The sequence below is a fragment of the Drosophila sulfurigaster genome, chromosome 2R (assembly GCF_023558435.1).
Source record: "Drosophila sulfurigaster albostrigata strain 15112-1811.04 chromosome 2R, ASM2355843v2, whole genome shotgun sequence".
Taxonomy (NCBI): Eukaryota; Metazoa; Arthropoda; class Insecta; order Diptera; family Drosophilidae; genus Drosophila; species Drosophila sulfurigaster.
In genome coordinates, this window is record NC_084882.1 from 22,217,737 (window position 1) to 22,239,921 (window position 22,185).

General features: G+C 38.8%; 1 protein-coding gene across 1 annotated transcript; it reads right to left on the reverse strand.

The window, feature by feature from the left end:
* Positions 1-8,538: 8,538 nt before the first annotated feature.
* On the reverse strand, positions 8,539-16,088 carry LOC133836623 (protein hunchback). The gene is made up of 2 exons (XM_062267207.1): positions 15,516-16,088; positions 8,539-11,334 (listed from the first exon to the last, which is right to left on the reverse strand). Exon 2 carries the CDS (start codon positions 11,307-11,309, stop codon positions 8,832-8,834), a length of 2,478 nt encoding a protein of 825 aa, XP_062123191.1. The 5' UTR covers positions 11,310-11,334; positions 15,516-16,088; the 3' UTR covers positions 8,539-8,831.
* Positions 16,089-22,185: the final 6,097 nt, after the last annotated feature.

The following is a 22,185-nucleotide window of genomic DNA, read 5'->3' on the forward strand; positions in this document are numbered from 1 at the left end:
ATTCCAGCATGCTTCGCTGGCAGTTAACGGAAATTCGAGACCAATATCCGTCCTTGATATGTGAGTCGGAATGACAACTTTACTCATATCTCTCGAGATATCATTTGACACCTGTGTAAGTTGTTTTGGACTAATAATAATGATACCTGGTCGGAGCATCTCTAATTGCTCACATTACATTGAATTGCCAGCTGACATTTGCACTTCTGGCCGCACAAAGACCAATAAGTCGAACCATTTTGCGACCAGATACCAAATCTATTCATCAGCAAAATGTGTTCCTTAAGAAAAAAAGTATCTGTTACCGAAAGATACAAAATAAAAAACAACAATGGCAACTACCTGTTTTTAATTCACATGCCAACAAAAAAAGAGGAGAAAAAAACCAACAAAAAATTAAAAAAGAAGTGCAAAAAAATCGATTCATTGAGCATTGTCGAATAGTTGCTGTGGATATTACAACCCTCCTCTGAGGGGTGGTTTTCCCTTACCCACCCTATTGTAAGGCATATGCATTTTTCGCATCGTATTTCGAAACATTTTTTGCTTGCATATTGGGTAGTTTTTATTTTTGAGCGTTTTTTTCTTCTTTTTTTTTGGTGTGTGTTGCATTTTTTTCTATATTTTGATTGGTTGTAATCTCATTTTTTATGTGCGAAGCGTTAAATTGTTGGGGGTTTTTGATGTCGTAATAGGCGTTACATGACTTTTTAGCTTGTGCTGCAAACATTTTGATTGGTTCACAAATTGAGGGACAAATTGCATAAATTGAATTTATTGTTGGTGCTTTAAGAGTGTTCTTAAAGTGTTTCAGGCTTTTTAGCTTCTTTATTGGATGAGCTCCCAGGCATCTACGATTACTCTGTTGACCCGGGGACATCTGCGTCGCCGTCACAGCGCAAATAGAAAGAAAGGCTGTGGAACCAAAAAAAAAAAAAAAATAACAAAGTAGGAAAATAGGAAAATGTGCAGGAAGGGGGGAAATCGAATTCAATCGTGAGTAACCCACACAATTTTTATTGTTTGTGCGCGGCAAATGTAGCAAACTGTCCAAACGAAGGAATATAGTGAACGGTCAAACGAATCGACGAGACTCGCCACTGAGCGTCTGTCCGCCAGTTCATCTGTCCAGTGCAAATAGTCGAGGACGCAAAAGGATGGGCTGACTAGGACGCGTGTGCAACCCCCACACTCACACACACACACACACACTGGCACAACAACACACACAGTTGGCAGGCACACGCTGCTGTCGTTTATTTCGACTTCCTTTTTCTCTATAGCGGATGCTGGACATTATCGATGGCATAGCAACGACAACGACAACAACAACAACAGTCAAAAACAACAACAATGAGATTTTTTTTTTGTTTCCATGCTGCATGCATACGAGTAAATGCCCATGTTTGTGTGTGTGCATACATATATATGTATATTTTTAACCATTGTTATTTTACGTTAACTAAAGTGCCATCAGGGGCAGATGTTTTTTTTCTCTCTATCTCTCAGTGCTCGTCATGTAGGCGATTCTAGTTCTCCATCTCCGTTTCTCCCTTCCTTTCTGCCAACAGATTTGAATGCGAGTGGACATTGACGAAATCTACAAATTTTTTTGTTGTGTAAGGAGACAAACAAACGATTACAAGTCCACTATCTTTTACTGATTTTATAACACAGTTCTTATCACGATTCATAGTAATTGGCCAAGTAAAATGGAATTCGATTATCGTATCTATACGAGTAGCTTAACAAAAGCTCAGTAAATTAATTGGACAACAATTTTAACATTTTATTTTTTGTATTCTGAATCTTTAATTCTTAATGCCTCAACCAATTAATCATTTTTTTTTAGAATTTCCTTCGAAGTTATTAACTGCATGAATAATGTCCTGATTGTTGTTTATTACCTTTCTCCTCAATTTGTTTTTTACATTTTTGTAAATAAGCCGAATCTTTTTAAATTTGAGAAACTATAACCTTTTTAAATTCTAGTACGAAATACGTACTATAAATCACCACCAGGTCATAAGCGGTTGAACATTGTAAAGTAAAAATGTTATTTATATTTTTTAAATATAAAATGTATATTTTTATTTATTATTTAAAAATACAAATTTTTATAATACGTGTAATTTAAAAATATTTTGCATATACATATTTACATAATATATTTTTTGGTGAATTTTTCATATTGTAGCTAAAGTCTCTGTATAATATATTTTATTTTTATAGTTTTAAGGGTTTTAGTAATGGGAAAGCTATTAGAAATCAAATTACAAAATTCTTTTCATAATGATAATCCATGAGAGATTTAACCGTTTACATGTTATACATGTGTATAAGAGGTGAGAGGTTTTAATTGTTACAAAATTCGAATGTTTTTATCGAGTTTTTGGTTTGTTTGATGATTTTTGTTGTTTTCGAGTTTTTTGTTCGAAAATGTTTATAGTTTTATAGTTTATAGTTAATGTTTTATACATGATTGAACCCAATATGCGAAAGCGACTATAAGACAAAATATTAAAGCATAAAGAAGCACCTCCATCAATCCCGGTTGGGGATGAGTTTGACGTCCATTAGTTTTTAGCAGCATGTCGCATTTTGATGTTAGGGTTTCGAAGATGTCTTTTTTGTCATGCAAATGGCAATGCACCGATGCTTTTTGAGTCTGTAAATATAGTTGCGACTTTTGCAAATATACTTCAATTGAAATTAAATTGTAGTATCTACAAACCTTTGTATGCTCAAAAAGCTGACGAAGATCTGGGTCGTTGCAATTGCAGTCAAATGGATTATGATTAATTCGAAGTTGCAAGTCCTGACTTATTCCAAATATTTCCTTTGGATTGGTCAAGGAATTATAGCTGAAGTTGATGGTATGCAAGCTCTTAAAAGACTCCGTTAAATTGTCAGGCAAATGTTCAATTAGGTTGCGCGAAAAATCAAGTAGCCGAGTTTCGTTAAAATTATACTGATATATTTCGAATGGCATCATTGAGTAATTATTGTTTTGTAATAATATTGAATACGGCCGAGATTCCGATAAACATTTAAAGTCAATATTAGTACGATTCGAACAGTTTGCAAGAACTTTTGATATGCCGACTAGATCACACCCACAGTCTTGATGTATGAGAACACTTTTCGTATTAATTATGCTTAAGAACAAATAAAATAATAGAGCCTTCATTTTGACCATTCAAGCGGATAAATAACACGACAACTTCTTTTGAACAGGTCTGCTTGCCGTGTAACCTTAAGAAATAATAGCGACACAAAATTGTCGAACTGTTAAAAGCTTTCTTATCTAAACGCCTCTGTCTAAACAAAAAAAAAAATGGCTATGACTCCGATTGGTTATCGAATGCAGTCTAGTGCATGTATAATATATGCACAATACATTCAACAATAAGAAAAAAGTTGGTTCGAAACGTAAAAGAACTGAGTGGCAGTGGAAAAAGGCTATAAGAACCTTTTTTTTCAGTTCAATCTGAAAGTGATTTTAATTAATTTCTTAATTTAAATCAATTGAATTTTGTAATTGAAAAAAAAAATGTATGCATAATAATATGTGTGGAGGATGCTGCGGGTTAAACTGTTTACTTATTATATCCGAAGCTGCGATTATTGGGTTTCTTAATTTCAACCTTTAAATTTAAATACAACTGACTGTTGGTTGATTTCTATAGGTGTTTTAAACTCGTTGAACAAATAATGCTTTAAACAATAAACAATTTTTAGCATTTTTTATACCCGCTAAGGTATTATAACTTTGTACCGGCAGGAAAAGTATGTAACAGGTAGAACGAGGCATCTCCGACCTTATAAAGTATATATATTCTTGATCAGCGTCAACAGCTGAGACGATCTATCCATGTCCGTCTGTCCGTCCGTATGAAACACTGGATCTCAGAGACTATAAGAGATAGAGCTATATATAATTCTCGACAGGATTTGTTATGTTTGCACGCAGATCAAGTTTGTTTCAAATTTTTGCCACGCCCACTTCCGCCCTCGCAATTTAAAAAAATCGAATAACAAGAGTAATTTTAAAGCTAGAGTTGCGAATTTTGGTATATACAATAATAACTATAGTAGTTATGATTCCTAAAAATTTGGAAAATTGTGGAAGTTATTAAAGAAATACTTTTGTATGGGCAAGAACGCATACTTAATAGGGCTCTTAGTTGCTTTGGCCGACAATCTGGTCCATTGTGCCGTCTATGGTATATTTTGAATGGTGTACTATATCGATATACCAAACATACCATTTGGTATATTCTTAGGATTTTTAGTATTTTCGGTATATTTTGAAAATAATACTGCAATATTTTGCCTTTACTAAAAATGGGTAGCGGACTTGACTGTAACTTTCTTACTTGTTTTGTGAATCATATTTGTTTTCATTTGTGTTGCTATACAAAGTCATTACTTTGATAAGAGTTGAATTGGACTATATGCACGTATAAATTGTGGAAGTCATGCCAAGTTCCCCAAACCGGAAAATTAGTAATGTTTGCGAACCAGGAAAGAAAGTGTTCACTGACAACCTATTGAATTGTAAATAATATGTATAATAGATAGATAAATATAAGTACATATTCTTCAGAGTATCTGATACACTTTGTAAGTAAAAAAAATATTAACCATTTAAGTTTTGAAGTAGATAATTATGCATTTTAAATATTTAAATTATGAAGAAAGTGTTAAGTATAATATTACTCTCGGATATCTGAAATATTTTACTTTTTATTTGCCATCACTTGTAGATTATAAGCACTACCATCATTAAAACTAAACTGAAACTATCAATCACTCGAATCCTATTTATATGTCACACAATTTTCTGATTTTATACAGTTTAGCATATCTCTCATTAAACATGTTTGCAATTGGTTTTGGAACGAAAGCTCTGTTTATGGAGGTAGTTTTTCGTGGAAAATCGTTTTTGTATAACTAAGGTTATTATTTAATGTAAGTTGCAAAAATATTGGGAGTAAAGAGCATTTTACTTTTCAAGGAATAGAAATTTTGATTTAAAAAAAATCATAAATTTTTTAACTTAAGATTTATGGGATATTTAATATAATATGGCTGATCTGCTAGAGAAATGCGATAATTTAGATGATGCCAAAACAATCACCTGGTTGAGGAGCAGTTTATCTTTTGTTGTCTTGCTTGTTAGCAGCGCCTACTTAAAAATTTGTTCCACCTACCACATAGGAGTGCTCAACCAGCGGACCTTGGTCAGCTGTTGGACTGGTCGAGGAAAGGAAAAGTTGTTGGCGGCAGGCGGGCGAGCGTGCGCAATTCCAGTGAAAATTGTTTACAGAAATAAATTATCGGCTATTCAGCAAATCCTTCGACGCGTGTGAGGGTGAGGACGTAACTCAGAGAGGATGAAAGTGGCCATCTTAGGTGCCGACATGACGTCACGCTCGGGATCAGCAGCAAGGTCTATAATTGGCCACAGATGCTGGTTCATGGTGCAGTTTTTGGTAATGATTATGCGTAAAACTGAACAATTTATTCGTGTGGCAGTTCCTAATGTGGGCGCCAAAGACAGAGAGGGAGAGAGAGAGAGAAATGGCAATCAACAGCTCATCGACTTCAGACAACAACTGTTTGATAAGGATAAGGGCATCGTGTTCAGCACGCAGGGTAAGAGTAGCGCCTCATGGTCTATGGTCAAGAATAGTTATGAGCATGTGTGCAAGTGTGTGTGTGAGTGCGTATCGATGGCTTTTTACGGCACCCTTGCGTGTATCAATCAACTAAACACCCACACACCATGCACTCACAGTCAGTCTAATATATCTCTCTCCCACCCCTCAACTCCTGTACATTATTAACCCCCTTTTTTCGTCGCAGCCCATGCAGCGCATTGCCAGTTTTGGCATAGTGAAAAACCTTGTAACACTTTTCGAACCAACTTCGAACAGCCTCGAATTATTTTGGAATTGCTACTTGGCTTATTTTTAGACGGACAGCGTCTAAAAATGGCTACTCACATCCCAACCGAACACCAAAGCAGCCCAACTTTAACTCCAACTCCCGCTCCCACTCTCACTTTAATTCTAACGGCAACTCAATACATGTGTGTACATATATGTATGTATGTGTGCATTCAATATGGCGTGTGCACTGCTGATTTTTTGTAGCCTTCAATGTTGTTGATAGTTCTGGGGGTGGTTCTATTGTAAATACCTATTTTATGTTCAGCCCTGTGGGAGATTTTTCCGTGGCATTAATAATACTTTCATGTTTACCATTGTGTGCTGGCTGCTGCGGTTCTTATGTAGATTGTCGGATAAGCCAAACGAAATAAGCATGAAGGGTAACTACAAAATGGATGCATTCCACACACACACACACACACATACATCCAACTGCACACAACATTTTGGTGTGAAGTAGATGACAAACTCACTTCGTATAGTGTTCAAATATAGCTAGACAGTCTTATTTCAGAAAACAACTTACCACTTTCCTATTTCTTTGAGCTGCTAAACAAGCTCTAAATGTCTCTTTAAGAGTGATTTTTATATATACATATATTATATATATACTACATAAGTTTCATTAACATAATGCTACTTAAAATTTCATATAGAACTAAATACTCTTACATACACTCGGAATTTTAACTTCGATCTCTGCAATAAGCTTTAAAAAAATCACAGAAAAATAATAGAATAGGACCAAAAGGTGCAAAATGAGCAACAGCTGTCAAGAGAATAAGGGGAGACGAGAAGAAAACAAAAAACTGAACTCATGGCATAGATGAGAAACCCAAATTACACCTTTCAAATGGTCAGCAGTCAGTCGAACAAGCATTTCAAACAGTTGGATATCCTGAATGACCCCGGCTAGTTCCACTTAACAAACCAGATTCTTTACTTCTTTGTGAGCGCAGAGTTTTTTGTCTGTGGCCCGAACAAAGGGCCGCAAGGATGGCAGAACAAGACCACAAGCCGAGATAAGAGACGATTGCAAGGATCTTTAGGTAGCACAATAAGGTTAGGGTCCTGCTTGGCCAGATAAACATCTTGAAAGTCGCTTGTGTGTGCCACAAGCCAAAATGATGAAAGTCCATTGAGTTATTAGCTATTTAAGTGCGGTCAAATGATCAGGAGTCTGCTCTTGACTTCGACTAAAAGGATATGCAAAATCGAATATCAGATGCGATCTTAAGCTTTAACTGTATTATTACTCAAGACCACCATCAATGTGCAGTCCCATAATTTCCAGTGTCTCATAAATATCAATTATGCTTTGGCTGCATAATTTTTAATGAGGAAAAACGATATTTCTTTCGAATGAAAATTGAAAATTATTTAATGAACAAATATTTGAAATATTCATTTATCCCCACTCCAAAAATGCTGCAGCCAATGGCAAAGAAGCTGAAAAACCTATTTATAAAATGCTCAAAAACTCAGCAAGAAAACTGCGTTTAAGGGACGGAAAAAGAAAAAGTAATTTCCACTCAAGAGCACGCGACAGTTGTTGTTGACGTCGTCGATCCGAAGTGCGTGTGACGAACTCCCCGAACAATCCTCGATCCTCAATACTCGATCGATCCCTCGCTTCTTCATGTATAAGGCGTTTCCCCATGCGCGTGCTTATGCGTTTTTCATTATTATATCATTTCCTTTTCTTTCCGTTTACACGCAAAATACCAGTAATCGATCAATAGAAATTCCTAGACCTTTGTGAGATCTACAGAGTCTCTTGTTGGTACAATTTGCTTTGGCTAGCCCGCACTTAATAGTTTGATCGTTTAGCAGATGATGGAGCAGTTTTCCCATTCTCCTAAAGCCGGCATTTTGTGACTCAATCATTAATCATATTTCGAATAGAATAATAATTTGTATATTATATCATAAGTATATTGTTCTTTATTATATGTTCTAAATATATATTACATAAAAACATTTAGGAACTAATCTATACAATTGTTTTCAATAAATGGGATTCCTCGCACTGGGCTTTTACTTAAATATATCGAAACTAATTTAATTTTGATCCATTCGCTCAGATTGCGTTAATTTTTCTTCTTTTTTTTGTAAATATTTGTTATTAGTATGCTATAATAAAATGTAATAAAATTGTTGTGGGCTTGGTATAAAATCTCTAGATTTGTACTTCCTTTTGATCTATTCAATATCGAAAATATTGTCATTATGCCAGAAAGAATTGCAGAGTTCAAATAGAAATAAAATAAAATAATATAAAAATAAAAATTTTGTTTTTTGTTTGTAATTGTGTGCGTTTATTTATTTGATTATTGTTAAACTTAAAAGTGAAATTAGACTAACAAAATACTGAGAATACCAAAGGAAATAGCGCTGAGGTGTCGTTGTTTGTTTTTGTTTTAAGACTAAACATTTTTTTTTTTTTTTTCGTACAAAATTAAATAATACACTAATCTTTGCTTTAGAATTCGATTTTGGACTTTGGACTCTTTGCTGACTTGGCTTGACTTAAGAACTGAGAGCTTAAAGTAAGGCTTATATGCATGAGAATTTTTTAAACCTTTTTCAGGGTTTTTTGTTCGGTTCGCGACATTCGTTTGGTTGATCAACTAAATAATACGGAAATTTAGAAATAAGATTGAGGAAAGAAGTGAGAATTGGGGTTAGTTAGAGATTACACATTGAGTTGTGATTAGGGCTTATGTCTAGTGTTAGTTTGCTGTATGGGTTTTTAGGCGTTATTTACAATTCTTGACAACAAAATCAAACTAAAATTACGAATATTTACAATTCTGGGCAACGAAATAGGTTAATAATAATAAGAATAACAATTGTGTGTGATGGGCCTCTGCTTTAGGAGTGGGCATTGCGAGCCATGTGCACGAAGAGTCCGACGGGTCCGTCGCATTTCTCGCCGCACATGTTGCACTTGAAGACATCGTCGCAGCTGTGGTAGCCCATGTGGATGGTGTAGAGCACAGCGTCTTTGAAGTAAATATCACAATACTTGCATTCATAGATGGCCGGCGAGCTGTTGCTGTTGCTGCTGATGGCGCTGCTGCTGCCCGTGGATGAGGATGAGCTGGAGACGGAGGCTGTGGCTGTGGCTGTGGCAGTGGCGGCAACAACAGACGCTGAGCTCGACACGGAGACGGAGGCAGTGGCTGGCGGTGCTGCATTGCTGCTGGCATTGGAGCTGTTGCCCGAACTGGATGCTGTTGAGCTGGCACTGGTGTTTGCCTGTGGCACATGGCTGGTTTCCATCGACTCATCAGCCGAACTGGCACCCGAGCATGGATCATCGGCCAGCTGCTTGACGGCGCTGCTGCCGGCAATGGGTGACGAGGCGGTGGGCAGCTTTAAAGGCTGTTCCGGTGATGACATGGCGGCAGACTTGAGGTGCAACAGTGTGTCGAGCTTCAGCACGCGTCCTTTGCGGCGTGACGCTGTGCTGCTGCTGATCAATGGTGTATCCTCGTCCTTGATCTTCAGATTCATGGCCATGTGATTCATGTGGCTGCTGTGTGGCAGCATCTCCTCCTTGATAGGTGTGCCTTGGGACAGATCCATTGCCGAGTCCACTGACTTGCGCTCAAAATCATCGTCCTGGTCGTCGTCTTCTTCGTTATCGCTCTGTGCGGTTTGCTCGTGTTGTTGGTGCAGATGTTGCTGCTGCTGTTGCTGGTGCTGCTGCTGTTGGAATTGATCGTGCATGCGTGGCGACAGTTGGGCCAGAACGGCGGCCTGCTGCTGGGCGGCAAGCATCTGCAGATTGAGATTCCAGTAGGGGAAAAAGGCCATGTTGTGGTTCTGTTGCAGCAAACTGGCCAATGGCGGCAGCAAAGCACTGGGCAGACTCGGAGGCTGTTCACGCTCCTGGCTGGCCACGCTCTTGGCCGGCGATGGTGGCGAAATGGCTGCCACAGGAGTGGCTACTGCTGTTGGGACTGCTGCTGCTGGAGGCGGTGGAGCAACTGTTGTTGTGGAATGCAAGGGGAATCCTTGAAGTGCTGCCGAAAGCTGTGATGTTGCTGCTGTCACGGGAACAACCACGGACTGCTGCTGCTGCTGCTGTTGAGCAACTGCGGCGGCATTGCTGCTGCGCTTGCTGGATCCGCTGCAGCTGGAGCTGCTTCCCGAGATGGACTTGCTCTTGGGACCTCGGCGAGTGCCGTAGACATCGATGACAAGCGAGGGATTCGGTGTGCCATCCTCATCCAGAACCATGCCGGGCTTGTGACCATATTTGCGCAAATGCAACTTGAAGCTGTGGCAGTATTTGGTGGCATAGTCGCAGTCGGCGCAACGATACTGATACACCGAACTGTGCGACTTGCGATGCGAGTTGAGCATGGATTTGTTGACACATGTGTAGCTGCATTTGTCGCACTGGAAGGGCTTTTGGTTCTTGTGCTTGCGAATGTGATACTCCAGATGATGCTTGAACTCGGTGACAAACGGACACTTGGCACACTGTAGAATCTTGTCCGGTTTCATGTGGGTGCGTGTGTGTGCCCAAAAGTCCACCTTGGTGATGGCAACAACTCCGCATGTCTTGCACTTGTAGTTCTTCATCTTGCCATGCGAATTGTAGATGGGCATGCGGATGTTGGTATCATCATCCTCGGACTCGGCCATGTACTTCATGTCCTCACTGGAATTGGACATCAAATCGTGTTCCTTCTCTGGCTCCGCACCATTCGATTGCTGGGACTTGGCCGGTGATTTTGGTGGTGTCACATCCATGGGAGGTGTGAGCGCCTGCAATTTGTCCCCAGTTTGCAGTGTGGCTGCAACACCAGCTGATGTTGCCGCTGTTGCTATGGGTGTTGGCTGTGGACTGGGACGCATGTTGCTGGCGTAATAGTGTTGCATGGGATTGGGCAATCCTGGCGGGGTTAGCGGATTGAAGCCTCCTAATCCGAGATGATGATGTTGCTGCTGCTGCTGCTGGTGTTGTGCAGCTTGGAAGTGTTGCTGGTATTGCTGCTGCTGCAACAGTTGCTGCTGCAGTGTGACATCAAAGTGTTGCAGACTGTTCTGATCGTTATTGCTGGGCGATGGCGTCATTGCCGCTGCGCACAGCGTATCCATGGGCTGCTGCTGCTGATGTTGCTGCTGTTGCTGTTTCAGATATTGCTCCAGTTGAGTGCTGGGCAGATGTGGCGATTGCCTTGGACTGCTGGCATTGCTGTTGTTGCTCTCGTGTTGTGGCTGCTGTTGATGGTGCGACATGGGCTCCTGTTTGATGTTGGCGGCAAACATGCTGCTGTACCAGGCATTGTGTTGCTCATAGTTGGCCGACGCCGTGCTCGTCTCCCAGTTCTGCATCTTGGGCTGCTGTTAATACTCACGGCTGCAATCAAGAGAGAGGGAGAACAAATCGTTATTAACTGCGCCTGCGTCAGGTTTTTTTTTTTGGTGTTATATCTGCGTTTTTTTAGCGTTTTTCTTTTTGCTTCTATTTTTATTTTTGCCACCCCTAATCGTGCCAATGCCACCCTACTCCAACCGTAAGGGATGAGGCGTTTAGTGAGTGCTTTTGCCGAGGCTCAACAAAATGGCTAATACTGAACGTGGAAATTGTATATTTCGTATCCTGGCGTGCTCACCTATTCGATACTCGTGCTGGTTTTGATACTATATATATTCCAAATGTTATGTGGATGATCTAAACTGGTGATGATGATGATGATGATGATGGTGTTGCTTGAATGCGTCTGCACGCTGTAGAAACAAACTTGCGACTGACTGATGATTGCAAAATACTTTTGGCTTATATGCACGTTGCAGCGTTGCATGCGTTGCATGTGTGTGGCTTAGGTAGACGACGCACGCGTCAAGGGATTAGACGGGGAAAAAAGGTGAGCCGAAAGTCAGGTATCGCGAGGTCGCGAGCTCGCGACTTCGCTCCTTGATCCCATTCAAGCTGGATTAGAGAACGCGACCAATAACAAAAGCCAGACCAAAAAGTAGGAAAGAAAAAATTACGCACATTTGAATATGCGGATTTGGATTGATCCGGGCACAGAGAGCTTAAGCTATGCAGATTAGAACGCGAACACGCGAAATGCGCAAAATGCTACGAAATTTTCCCCTCGCACTGGATTAAAGTTAATCAGCGTGGATCAAAGTGCCCAGAAGACGGGATTTAGGCGGGAAGGCGCAGTCCTTAGACCTGTAAATCCACAAAGCCGTCTTCTTCACGGTAGACGCGTTTCGCGTTTAATAATAAAAAGCAAAAGGATTTAAGTTAATTGTCGGCAACAGGATCAGTGCTTAATCTATCTACCTTTCCCTTTCTTTCGAGCGGGACGCAACATTTGCGCTAATGTCGTCTGTATTTTGCTAAAAGAATGACCAACAGCTGCATTACGAGTATCAATTCTATTTCCTTTGGACATTACACGTTTAATAGTTACTTAATATTTTTACATATGCTCAGCGATTTATTTTGTGCATTCCAAAAATCTAACCGCGCCATCATCGCACACAAATAGACGATGAGCAAAAATCGTATACAAAATAGTTTTTTATTTGGATTTTATTTTTTAATTTCGGACAATTAAAAATTCCAATAATACTCAAAAATGTTTGAAGTTTTTTAAAATCATATTTTTTAACTTAATGGTCCATGAATAAAAAATGCTATAATATTTGTTTACTTTTATTTTTCACATGGTTTCTATAAACATCAATTATTTTCAATGCCCTTGCTATTTTTCGCATGAAACACATTTTAATTTCAATTTAAACATTTCAAATTAATTTGCATTGAGATTTGTGCAAATTTTCAAATGCATTTTTAAAGAGTTCTCCAATTACTGAACAGCTTGCCATCGCCTTTCTTCCCCTCGCCATCCTTTCTCCTACGCGATTTGCGTAGTTTTCAAATAAAGCTATTATTATTCTATATTTTTTTTTGCGGTTCCTTTTTTGGTTTTTGTTTTTGCCTATTGCAAATTTCACTGCAATTGGCGCATTTTTGGCCAATTGTTTGTGCTTTTAAGTAAATATTATTAAAAACGCAAAACGTCAGCAGAGTGCTATACAACAAGAGTGTGTGTGTGTGTGTGGGATGGGGGGGAGGGTGTTTAGCGTTGCCTGGTAGCTGAAATATCTACAATAATCATAGCCGTACTTATGCATAATTGATGGTTCAGGAAATTTGCGCTGCACAAGTTTTCCTCTCAATACGAGAGCAGTAAAAGCAACAAAAACAAAACAAAATAATAAGTATATTGTATAATGTGCTTAGCATATTTATTTAATTTAGCTAGTGATATTTTTAAGAACCCAAATTAATTGGCTTGTCAGTGCCGTGCAGCAGCAACAAAGAGTGCAGCGCTTGCAACTTGTCTGCTTTTTTGCACACCCAACAACAACAGCAACAACAACAACAACAGAAACAAGAACAACAAAGGCAAAAACTAAAGGCCAAGTGTAAAATTAATATTACGCCGGCTACATGCCACTCTGTGGATGAAGCAGGCAGGCGGATGAGGGGGGCAGGAGCAGCAGCAGCAGCAGTCGGGAGGTGGGCACGAGGGGGAGGCATGCTGCAGGGGGATATGGGAAACGAGTGTGAATGCAACGCAACCGAAACTGCAAACTGCAAAGTAAACTAAACATGTGCTAGTCGTTTGGCCAACCAAGCAACCAACCCCCCAACAGCCCACTCGCCACCCCCTTTGTAAAAATATCATGAAAATGGCAAAAATGGAAAATTCAGACGCAGAAAATGCGCCACAAAAAATGTTTTTGTTGTAAAATGGCAACGGCATCAGCAGCGGTTTTTGCGGAGCGGAGCGCAGAGATGCGGGATGCACAAACTGCACTAGATGAATGTGCATTATAAAAAATTATTTATATTTAGTTATTGTTGTTGTTCTTCGTGTTGTTGCTAGAACATCTTTTTGTTTATAGGATATGCATGTGTATATAGAGTACAATATGTGTGTTTGCATGTTTTTAAAGAACGCCGCATGGAATCTGTGCTAGGGTGAGAGAGGAGCTTTCAATGCCAACGAGCACATTTAAAGAAGATGCCTTCAGATATTTCGGATATGCCCGTCATACTTAAATCGTAACTCATCCATTCGATTTGTGCCACGTTCTATTGTCAGCGAACATTAAACGTGTACTAAAACAGCTGACAATCATTTTAGCATTTGTTGCCAACAAAAAAAGAAAATGATTTCGAAAAAAATATAATACATTTAACAGAATTGCTCGACTAGCAATTATCATAATTATAAAAACCATTTTCAAATTAATCAGTTTTTAATTCATTTAAAAATGTTAATTATATCCTAAAAGAATTTTGAACAACTTTAAAATAACTGTCTATATCAGAATTTTAACTTCACATAAAATGAAATTCATTATCTATTGGGATTTTTTAAAATACACAAAAATGTAAAATAGTATTTTTTTTTTGTATAATTCATTACAAGAATTCTCAAGAGCATAGCGTTATTCGACAAAGAGGAAAAAGAGCAACACGTAGAATTTGGCAGGCGAAAAGCAAAAAGCGAAAAGCGAACAACGAGACAGGCATTAAAAAATTGCAACGTTGACTTTGAATTATAGTTGCATGTCTAAAATTAAAATATTAAAAAAGAAATTCAAAAGAAATTGCTAAAAAGTCTGAGACGAGGCGGCGAGTAAGAAAGGCGGGCAAAAAATACAACAAGCAGTCGTCGGACATGTAAACAAATAAAATTAGCTGCCAGGCAACGGCAACGGCAACGACGAGTGAATTGAACAGGGGCGGACTGGGGTCGTTCTTGGACAGGGACACAGCGGGCTGGGGGGGAGGCGTGCCTGTTGCGGCGGGATCTAGCAAACTGCACGGGCAAAAAACAAGTTCGCTAGATCGGCTAAAAGCCAGACAGATTTTGAAATATTGTTTAAGAATTTTTGCCGTTGCATTTTCAGCAAATTATCTGAGTGTGTTTGTGTGTGTGTGTGTGCAATAGTGAGTGTGTCTCTAAGGTTAGACGCAAAAAGAAGCAAACGACAACAAAAAGAGGAACACCAACCATCAACTAGGGAATTGGGAATAGCAAAGAAAGCAAAAAAATAATAAGACGCGTCATTCTGTTAATACTAAAATCTACTTATGTATAAATACTATGTAGAGCTCTTTTCGGTAATTAACACAGCCAAAACAATAATTGTTATTAAATAATTTTTGGAGTTAAATTGTTTTCAATTCATCTGGATTATATACATAAATATTTGAAATGCCCACAGAGAACAATTAAAACGGGATTTATGATTTTTGTTATGCCTCAACATTTTGTTATTTGCGGTATTCTCTCGAAATTCGCACTATTTTGAAGCTTTAGCAAATTACAAATTTTGTTTATTTGTTTATGTGAAGCACAGCTGGCGAGCCTCGAAAGGGCAAACAACAAGCGAATAGTAAATCTATTATATTCGCTCATTATTTACTAAAGTTGCAATTAGCTAAATAACAACAACATGCATAGATTTTATAATTAATCAGAGTAAAGCGTATTATTTACATACCTTGGGCGACAGCACTGCAGATAAATCTCCAAAATTTTCGGGATTCGGTAATCGGGAACCGGAGGCTCTCGCGCTCTCTTCTACACTTGACCGCGGCACCGTTAAACTCAACAAAACGACGATAAATGTGCGTGCGAAACAAAAAACACACGCACTCACACACTCACGCACACGCGCACGCAGTTGGGAGGTTGTGTGTTGGTGTGTTAGTGGCTGCTCCTTTTTTGTCGTTTTTATCTATTTTTTTGGCTTTTGCTTTTTAGTTTGTTGTTTTTTTCGTTTTTTTGTATGCCAAGTTCGCGCATGTGCGAAATACCTGATTAAAGGCTGTTTTCTAATTTTCAAATCCTGCGCTATTGTTTAATTATTATTATAGAGCATTTAACACATTCACTAGTTCATTTGCTTGTGTTGGATTTTAAGCTTATTTTTTTAAGAGCAATTTGTTGTTTTTGGTTTCGTTTTCGTTTCACTAGTCGTCCTTTTTGTGATTTTTGTGATACGGTTGTTTTGCGGATGCTGCTGTGACTGCTCCTAAGCAACGTTCGGCTTATGCGAGGCACTGAGCACGACTGACACGAATTCCTACTCAACTGGCAATAGTCATAGCTAAAAATCTCCGCATAGTGCAGAAGAGCTCAAAATGCAAAGAAACAAATGTGAAAAGTGCATGCACAAAAGCAAAAACACACAACAAAACGAACACAAAACACTCACGCGCACACACAAAAACGCACACATACTCACTCAGAGCAAAAACGCACGCACAGCAGCCGCCAGCAGCCGAGTTGGATGTATTGTGACCGAGAGCGTGAGGGGATGCGCTCGTTTCGCTCAATTACAACGGTAAAAACAATTCACTCAAAACGGGACTGTAATACACTCAACAACATTCGAGTGAAATATGCCCCAACCCCAAAAACAGCCTATGGCGACTGGTCGCTGCCTCCACAAGTCCTCGCTTTCGCTCTTGCTCTCGCTCTCTGTCTATGTCTCTCTCTCTCTCCCGCTCGTCGCTTGCTCTCTTCGTCCTGGAGTTGAGTCTCTAATGTGCATCCTTTTTGGCCACGCGCTGTATTTGTTGCAGTTTAGACTCGCAGCTGCCGCAGTTGTCCGCTCATTTATTTTTTGCCAAATATTCCCTTCATTATTGATTATTGATTTTTGGTCTTATGCGTCTGTTGCTCCCTGGCTCCATCGCATCCCTCTAGGCTCCATTCTTTGGCTCCACGGTGCATTGCCACTGCACCTTTGTTGAGTGGGATGTGGCGCCCACAAATATTTTGGGCATTGACGCCTTCGGGCTGTGTCGGCAGTTAAGCAACTTAAAGCTGGCGTTCATTATGAAGTTGTGTGTGAACTGCAACTGATGAAAGTAACACGAAGCATGCAACATGCGCTGCATAAACTGTTAGCTACGAAGTTCTAGATGCCTTAAAGACTTTTATAACTCTTGTGCTTTCGCTTTCAAATGTTTTGCTCTTTTGTTTGGCAGAAATCACTTAATTTATATTGAGGTTGTGGTTTCTGAGTAAATTCTCCGTATCGTGTTAAAGGCATTCGTGTAATTAATTTAAAAAGTGTATTAAAAAATTCAAAAATTCTTGAAAAGTGTGTATTTGTAAGGTCAATATTTTATACAACTTATAAGTTATTTCAATGGGTAGTATTAAAGTATTTTATTTTAAACTTAGCGCATATCACGAAATTAAAATTTTTATAAGAAAAAAAAACTGGTAATCAGTTACATAGAAAATTTTAGAATAGAAATCCATCTACTGAATAAATTCTACATTTTCTATAATTTTGTTAAAATTATGCCTTAGAATAAAATTCTAGAAATCCGTCTATGAGCCACTCTAATAGCTTTGGGAAAATATAATTACTTTGCAGACAAATCGTTGATAACTAAAATATATATACTTAAAAATTCAGGATCAATTGTAACAATTTAAAATTCTATAATATTACGAATTTAGCTATAACAAGTACATGTGATATTGGGAAAATGTGCATGTGGTTGTAGAGTATGATGACTTTTAATGTGCCGAAATATGAGTATGAACAAGATAAATAAGTTTGTCTGTCAAATGAAATTTGTTGGCAATATTTACAAAACAAACGATTGCCCAAAATGCAAACAAAACGCTGACAATATCCAAATAAATATAGGAGGATGTGCCAGGACATTCTGCGTGCTCTACATATGCAAGGCAGATTATCTTTGCTTGTGTGGGTGTGTGAGCTGTGCAAAGAGACAGGTAGCCGAGGCAGGAGTATGAACATGCCGGGCAAAGTGTGCATCATTGACGTCGTCAACCGGATTAGCGGTGCAGACCGGACTTTGCAGCGGATTTGCGAGGCACTGAAGAAAAAGGCTTAAGGGACTAGCTACCTGACCGCGGACTTTGCCACGGACCGCGTTCATTAATCCGGCATCCGAAGATCCGCCACGGCTGCTGGGAAACTAGAGCAACAAAACAGAGCCTAGATTTAAAAGCGATTTAGATGTTGACCGGACGACGGCATAATCCAACATTACGCGAGGAGGATCAGGATCAACCTCTGTGATCCTGATCCAGTCTTGATCATGTGATTAACGCTGCTTAAGGCGGGCGCGGGTGTGTGTGGAGCCGCTGATCCTCGGAATGTGTTATGTAAAATTGTCGCAAATCCATAACAAATGTTTCTTAATCCGCTGCCTTTCCAATCCCTATCCTAACGTCTTGACGAACTGACCCTTCGCATCGCAAGTTTGCACATGTTTAGCGATGACACACTTGACCTTTTAATTGATCATCGCCTTGATAACGATCCTCTAATTGCTGAGGGTTCTATATGCAAATGATATGCTGGCTTTTCAATAACCTTTGTCCAGCCGATGTCAACAGTTCCTTAAGCCCGGCACGCTTTGTTCCCCCCCCAAGGCAATGGTGGTGGTTAAGATATCGCATTCTCGTATGCAAATGCGAATCTTGCGGTTGAAAGAATCTCAATTCAAATCCCTACTCCAAGATGAGACCTCATTAGTTTTGTTTGCCTTTAGCACACTTTTACCCCCGAGCTGAGCTGACCTCACCTTGAGTTTTTAAGCTGATTTCATGCCATGGATGATTTGCCAGTTTCATTCCCTTTTCAACCATTTGTTTTTTGTCTGTGTGGTTTCTTTGGTTTTTGATCTTTGATCTTGAGTGCAAATTGGTTTCTTCGGCTACTGCACAACCTAATTGAGATCTGATGCTATTAGCTCTTAAAAAAAAAACTGAATGCCTGAATAATTTGTAGTTTGAAAATAAGAAGGAAAAATGTTGTTCATTGAATTTGTTCTGAATGTTGGAATGTTAATCAACTTGGGAATTGTTTACTTTGTATCATCATTGAATATTATTTCGAAATAATGTTTTTTTCTGCATATAATTATTTGTATTCCTTATATTATCACTTAAAATTCCATGCATATATTAATGTTTAGGAATATTGTTTTCGTTTCACTTTAGTGTAAACACTAATAAATCAAATTCGCGCAAGGATACGCCCACTTGGCTAAGAAAGCAAGAGAGAGACAGGATTCGCAGAAACATTATGCTAAACAGCCAGCTACATCCGTAAATCCTTTTTTTAGCATGAAAAACCGAAGGATTAAAAAAAGGAAACTAGAGCAGCAGACCAACAGACACACGAATACAAATACAAGAGAAACAGAAAAGATACAGAGTACAGCAAAGATACATGGGCATAGCGAAATATGTAGTTGCTCTAATTTTGATTGTTTGTCGTAATGGTTACGCAGTAAAAGTAGCTGAAAAGTAACAAAAGCGTGAAGGACAACGCACATAAAGGCAGGACAATTGCCTAGCTTGGTCGACCGGTGGATTCGTGTACTGTTTTATGAGATACTCTCTGTATCTCTGTATCTGGTTGCCCGTGTATTTGCATGGCTAACAGTCCAAAAGGCATCAGGTAATGAGGTTAAGCGTTGGCTTAACAATGAAAATCACTGGAAAATCACGAGAAAGTTCCTTAGCTAAACATGACGAAGACGCCTCCGACAATACAAATTCAGCTACAGTCGCAGATACAGCTAGAACCATATGAAAATACAGATACAGATATATCGTGCATATCTTACCGTACTCATTAGACTGCTTGCTCTAGTTATGATTGTTCAAGGACTCGGACTCGGGCAAGGCGACAAACACGGAGAAATCACTTCCGCGTAAAGCAGTTTTTTTAGAGCTGCGCAAAAACCATAAAACATTTAGTTTTTTATGGCCACGGTTGGCGGCTATAAGCAGCAGGTAGATTATTGGTTTATCGGTTTCTGCACTGTTGGCTGCCGTTTTTTGTTCCGCACTCTTAACCCTTTCATCCATTAAGAAAAAATTGCATACGATCGGTTCGTCCTGTTCATTTCTCTTTTCCTGTGTGTGTGTGTCCTTGTCGAGTTCCAGTGAAACTCGACTTTTTTGTTTCCAACTAATGTTGCACGCTTTGTCTTCTTTATGATCTTACGGTTGTGTTTTTTTATGATGCCCATTGTTCTCACCTTACTTCTACTACATCCACTGCTATTTATTTCCTTAACCCTTTAAGCGAAAGTTTTTGCATTCCATGCACGAACGGGTTAAATTAAACTCTGTGCACTTTTTATTAGGGCTTTCGATCCTAAAAGGGTCTTCTCTTAATTCCGGGAATGCCGGATCTGTCTCTCTCTTTCTATATCTAGGTTTTTGTTCGAGTAAGTTTTCTCGATTTATAAGCACTGGGAAAATGCGTAGAAAAAGGGTTAAACTGCAACGTGAAAGGCTAATTTATGGTTAAGTGAGTGTATTTGAAAAATTGTTCAAATTATTGACAAAAATAAAACACTTAAAATATTCCAATATAAAAGAAATACATTTTTAAAAAACTAAGAAATTTACTAAAAGAATTACATTTTTTTTATAATACCAAAAATTTAAAAAATGAATGAAATCGAACAAAATAGTGTATAAAAAAATTGTTTTGAAAACTTAAAACCTTATTTTCGTTTAACACTTTTGAATTTATAAAAAAGGAACTTTTAAAAAATTTACTGCTCAACAAAATTTATTAAGAAATTTAAATTTTATTAATATTAAATTAATGTATATTAACAAAAATTTCTTCTGATCAATTCTTAGGCATTATATTATCTTTAATATGTGTGTTAACCATATTTAAATTGAACGTATTTTAAATAATACTAACAACTTATAAAATAGACTAAGACATAATTATAGTTTTTGCATTTAATAATATTTATATTATTCAAGTATAAAACTTTCCAAAGTAGAATCGCTGGATTAGTTTTCTTTAATGGTTTCGGACGTTACTTTCCGAGTTAACAGATGATACAAATCATTTTCATATGACACCCCAACCCCTCGTCTGACAATCGAGTTACATTTGTAATGCGCCTGAAATTAACGCCACTAAGTCGCTGTCGAGGTTTCTGGCAATGGAAATGGAAATGCATTTCAACAATGGCAGACTCAATACTAAAATTCCGAATTCTGAATCGGAATCCAGAATCCAGAATTCATTGTATGATATCCCTAGGATGCGGCTGCATTAAATCCCAAGCTTAGGCAATTGGCAATTTGAAATGAGCGCCAAAAATGCCAAGCACGTTGCCCAACCCCGATTGTCAACTGGAAAACTCGGCCATCTAATCAGTCTGTCCGGCAGTAACACATTTTCACACTTTCCTGACCCCTGCGGTGCCGCCAACACACTCTGCCCGAGGGTAGGAGAGGGAATCAACGGCCATTGGTTGAAAAGTAGAGCGTTGCCGGCGCCGAGAGCTGTGAGCTGTTAGCTGTGAGCTGACCCCTTGTCAACGTTGTCCTGCATTGGGATCGGCAGAGGTTAAAATTAATGCGAAAATTGTGATTGTGTCACGGAAATTGCGTGAATACGAATTTCGGGGTCACGCATAAGACGCAGGCTCAAGAAGGCAGCAGTTCATAGGGGTGGCAAGGGTCAGGATCACATACATAGTACAACATATCGGCAGCAGGGACTGCAATTTTCAAATTTATTGCTGCACAAACAGAGAGAAAAATGCTCAAAAATTGTAACGATTTCGATTCGCACACGAGACACAAGTAAAAAAAGGATTTCCATTTCCATTGTTTTGCAAGCTGAGAATTGGTTTCACAATCGAAATCGAAATGCGAATATGGACTGGACTTCAACTGGGTTACAATTGACCATTCAAATCGCCGGCTGCGGCTGACCCCTCGCCCCGGCTTGACCTTTTTCCGTCTTGATGCCAGCACGCAAAATAGGTGACACATTTAAATAATTTTTCATTACCAATGCACAATGGTCATCAAGCGTTTTTGCAGTGTTTTCATTGCAAATGGCATTTAATTGTTGACCCCTGAATGAGCATTGTGTAGTTTTATGACCGAAAATGTAACGGATTTACTCAAAATCCAAAAACCTAATCAAAAATTGTAGCAGAAATTGCAGCTGTCCCATTAAAACGAGGGAAAACTTTCTTATATAGTATAGTGTCTCTTGCAGTCGGACGAGCTTTTATACACTTTTCCATTATAGCTTAACAGGGATTTCCCCACATGCTGATGATCAAAAAAGATTACCTAAATAGCTAGCTCCCAGTTCCTGCTATAACAATATGTCG

Excerpts from the sequence above, each read along its gene's own strand:
- LOC133836623 (XM_062267207.1), bottom strand. The coding sequence starts at position 11,309 with ATGCAGAACTGGGAGACGAGCACGGCGTCGGCCAACTATGAGCAACAC.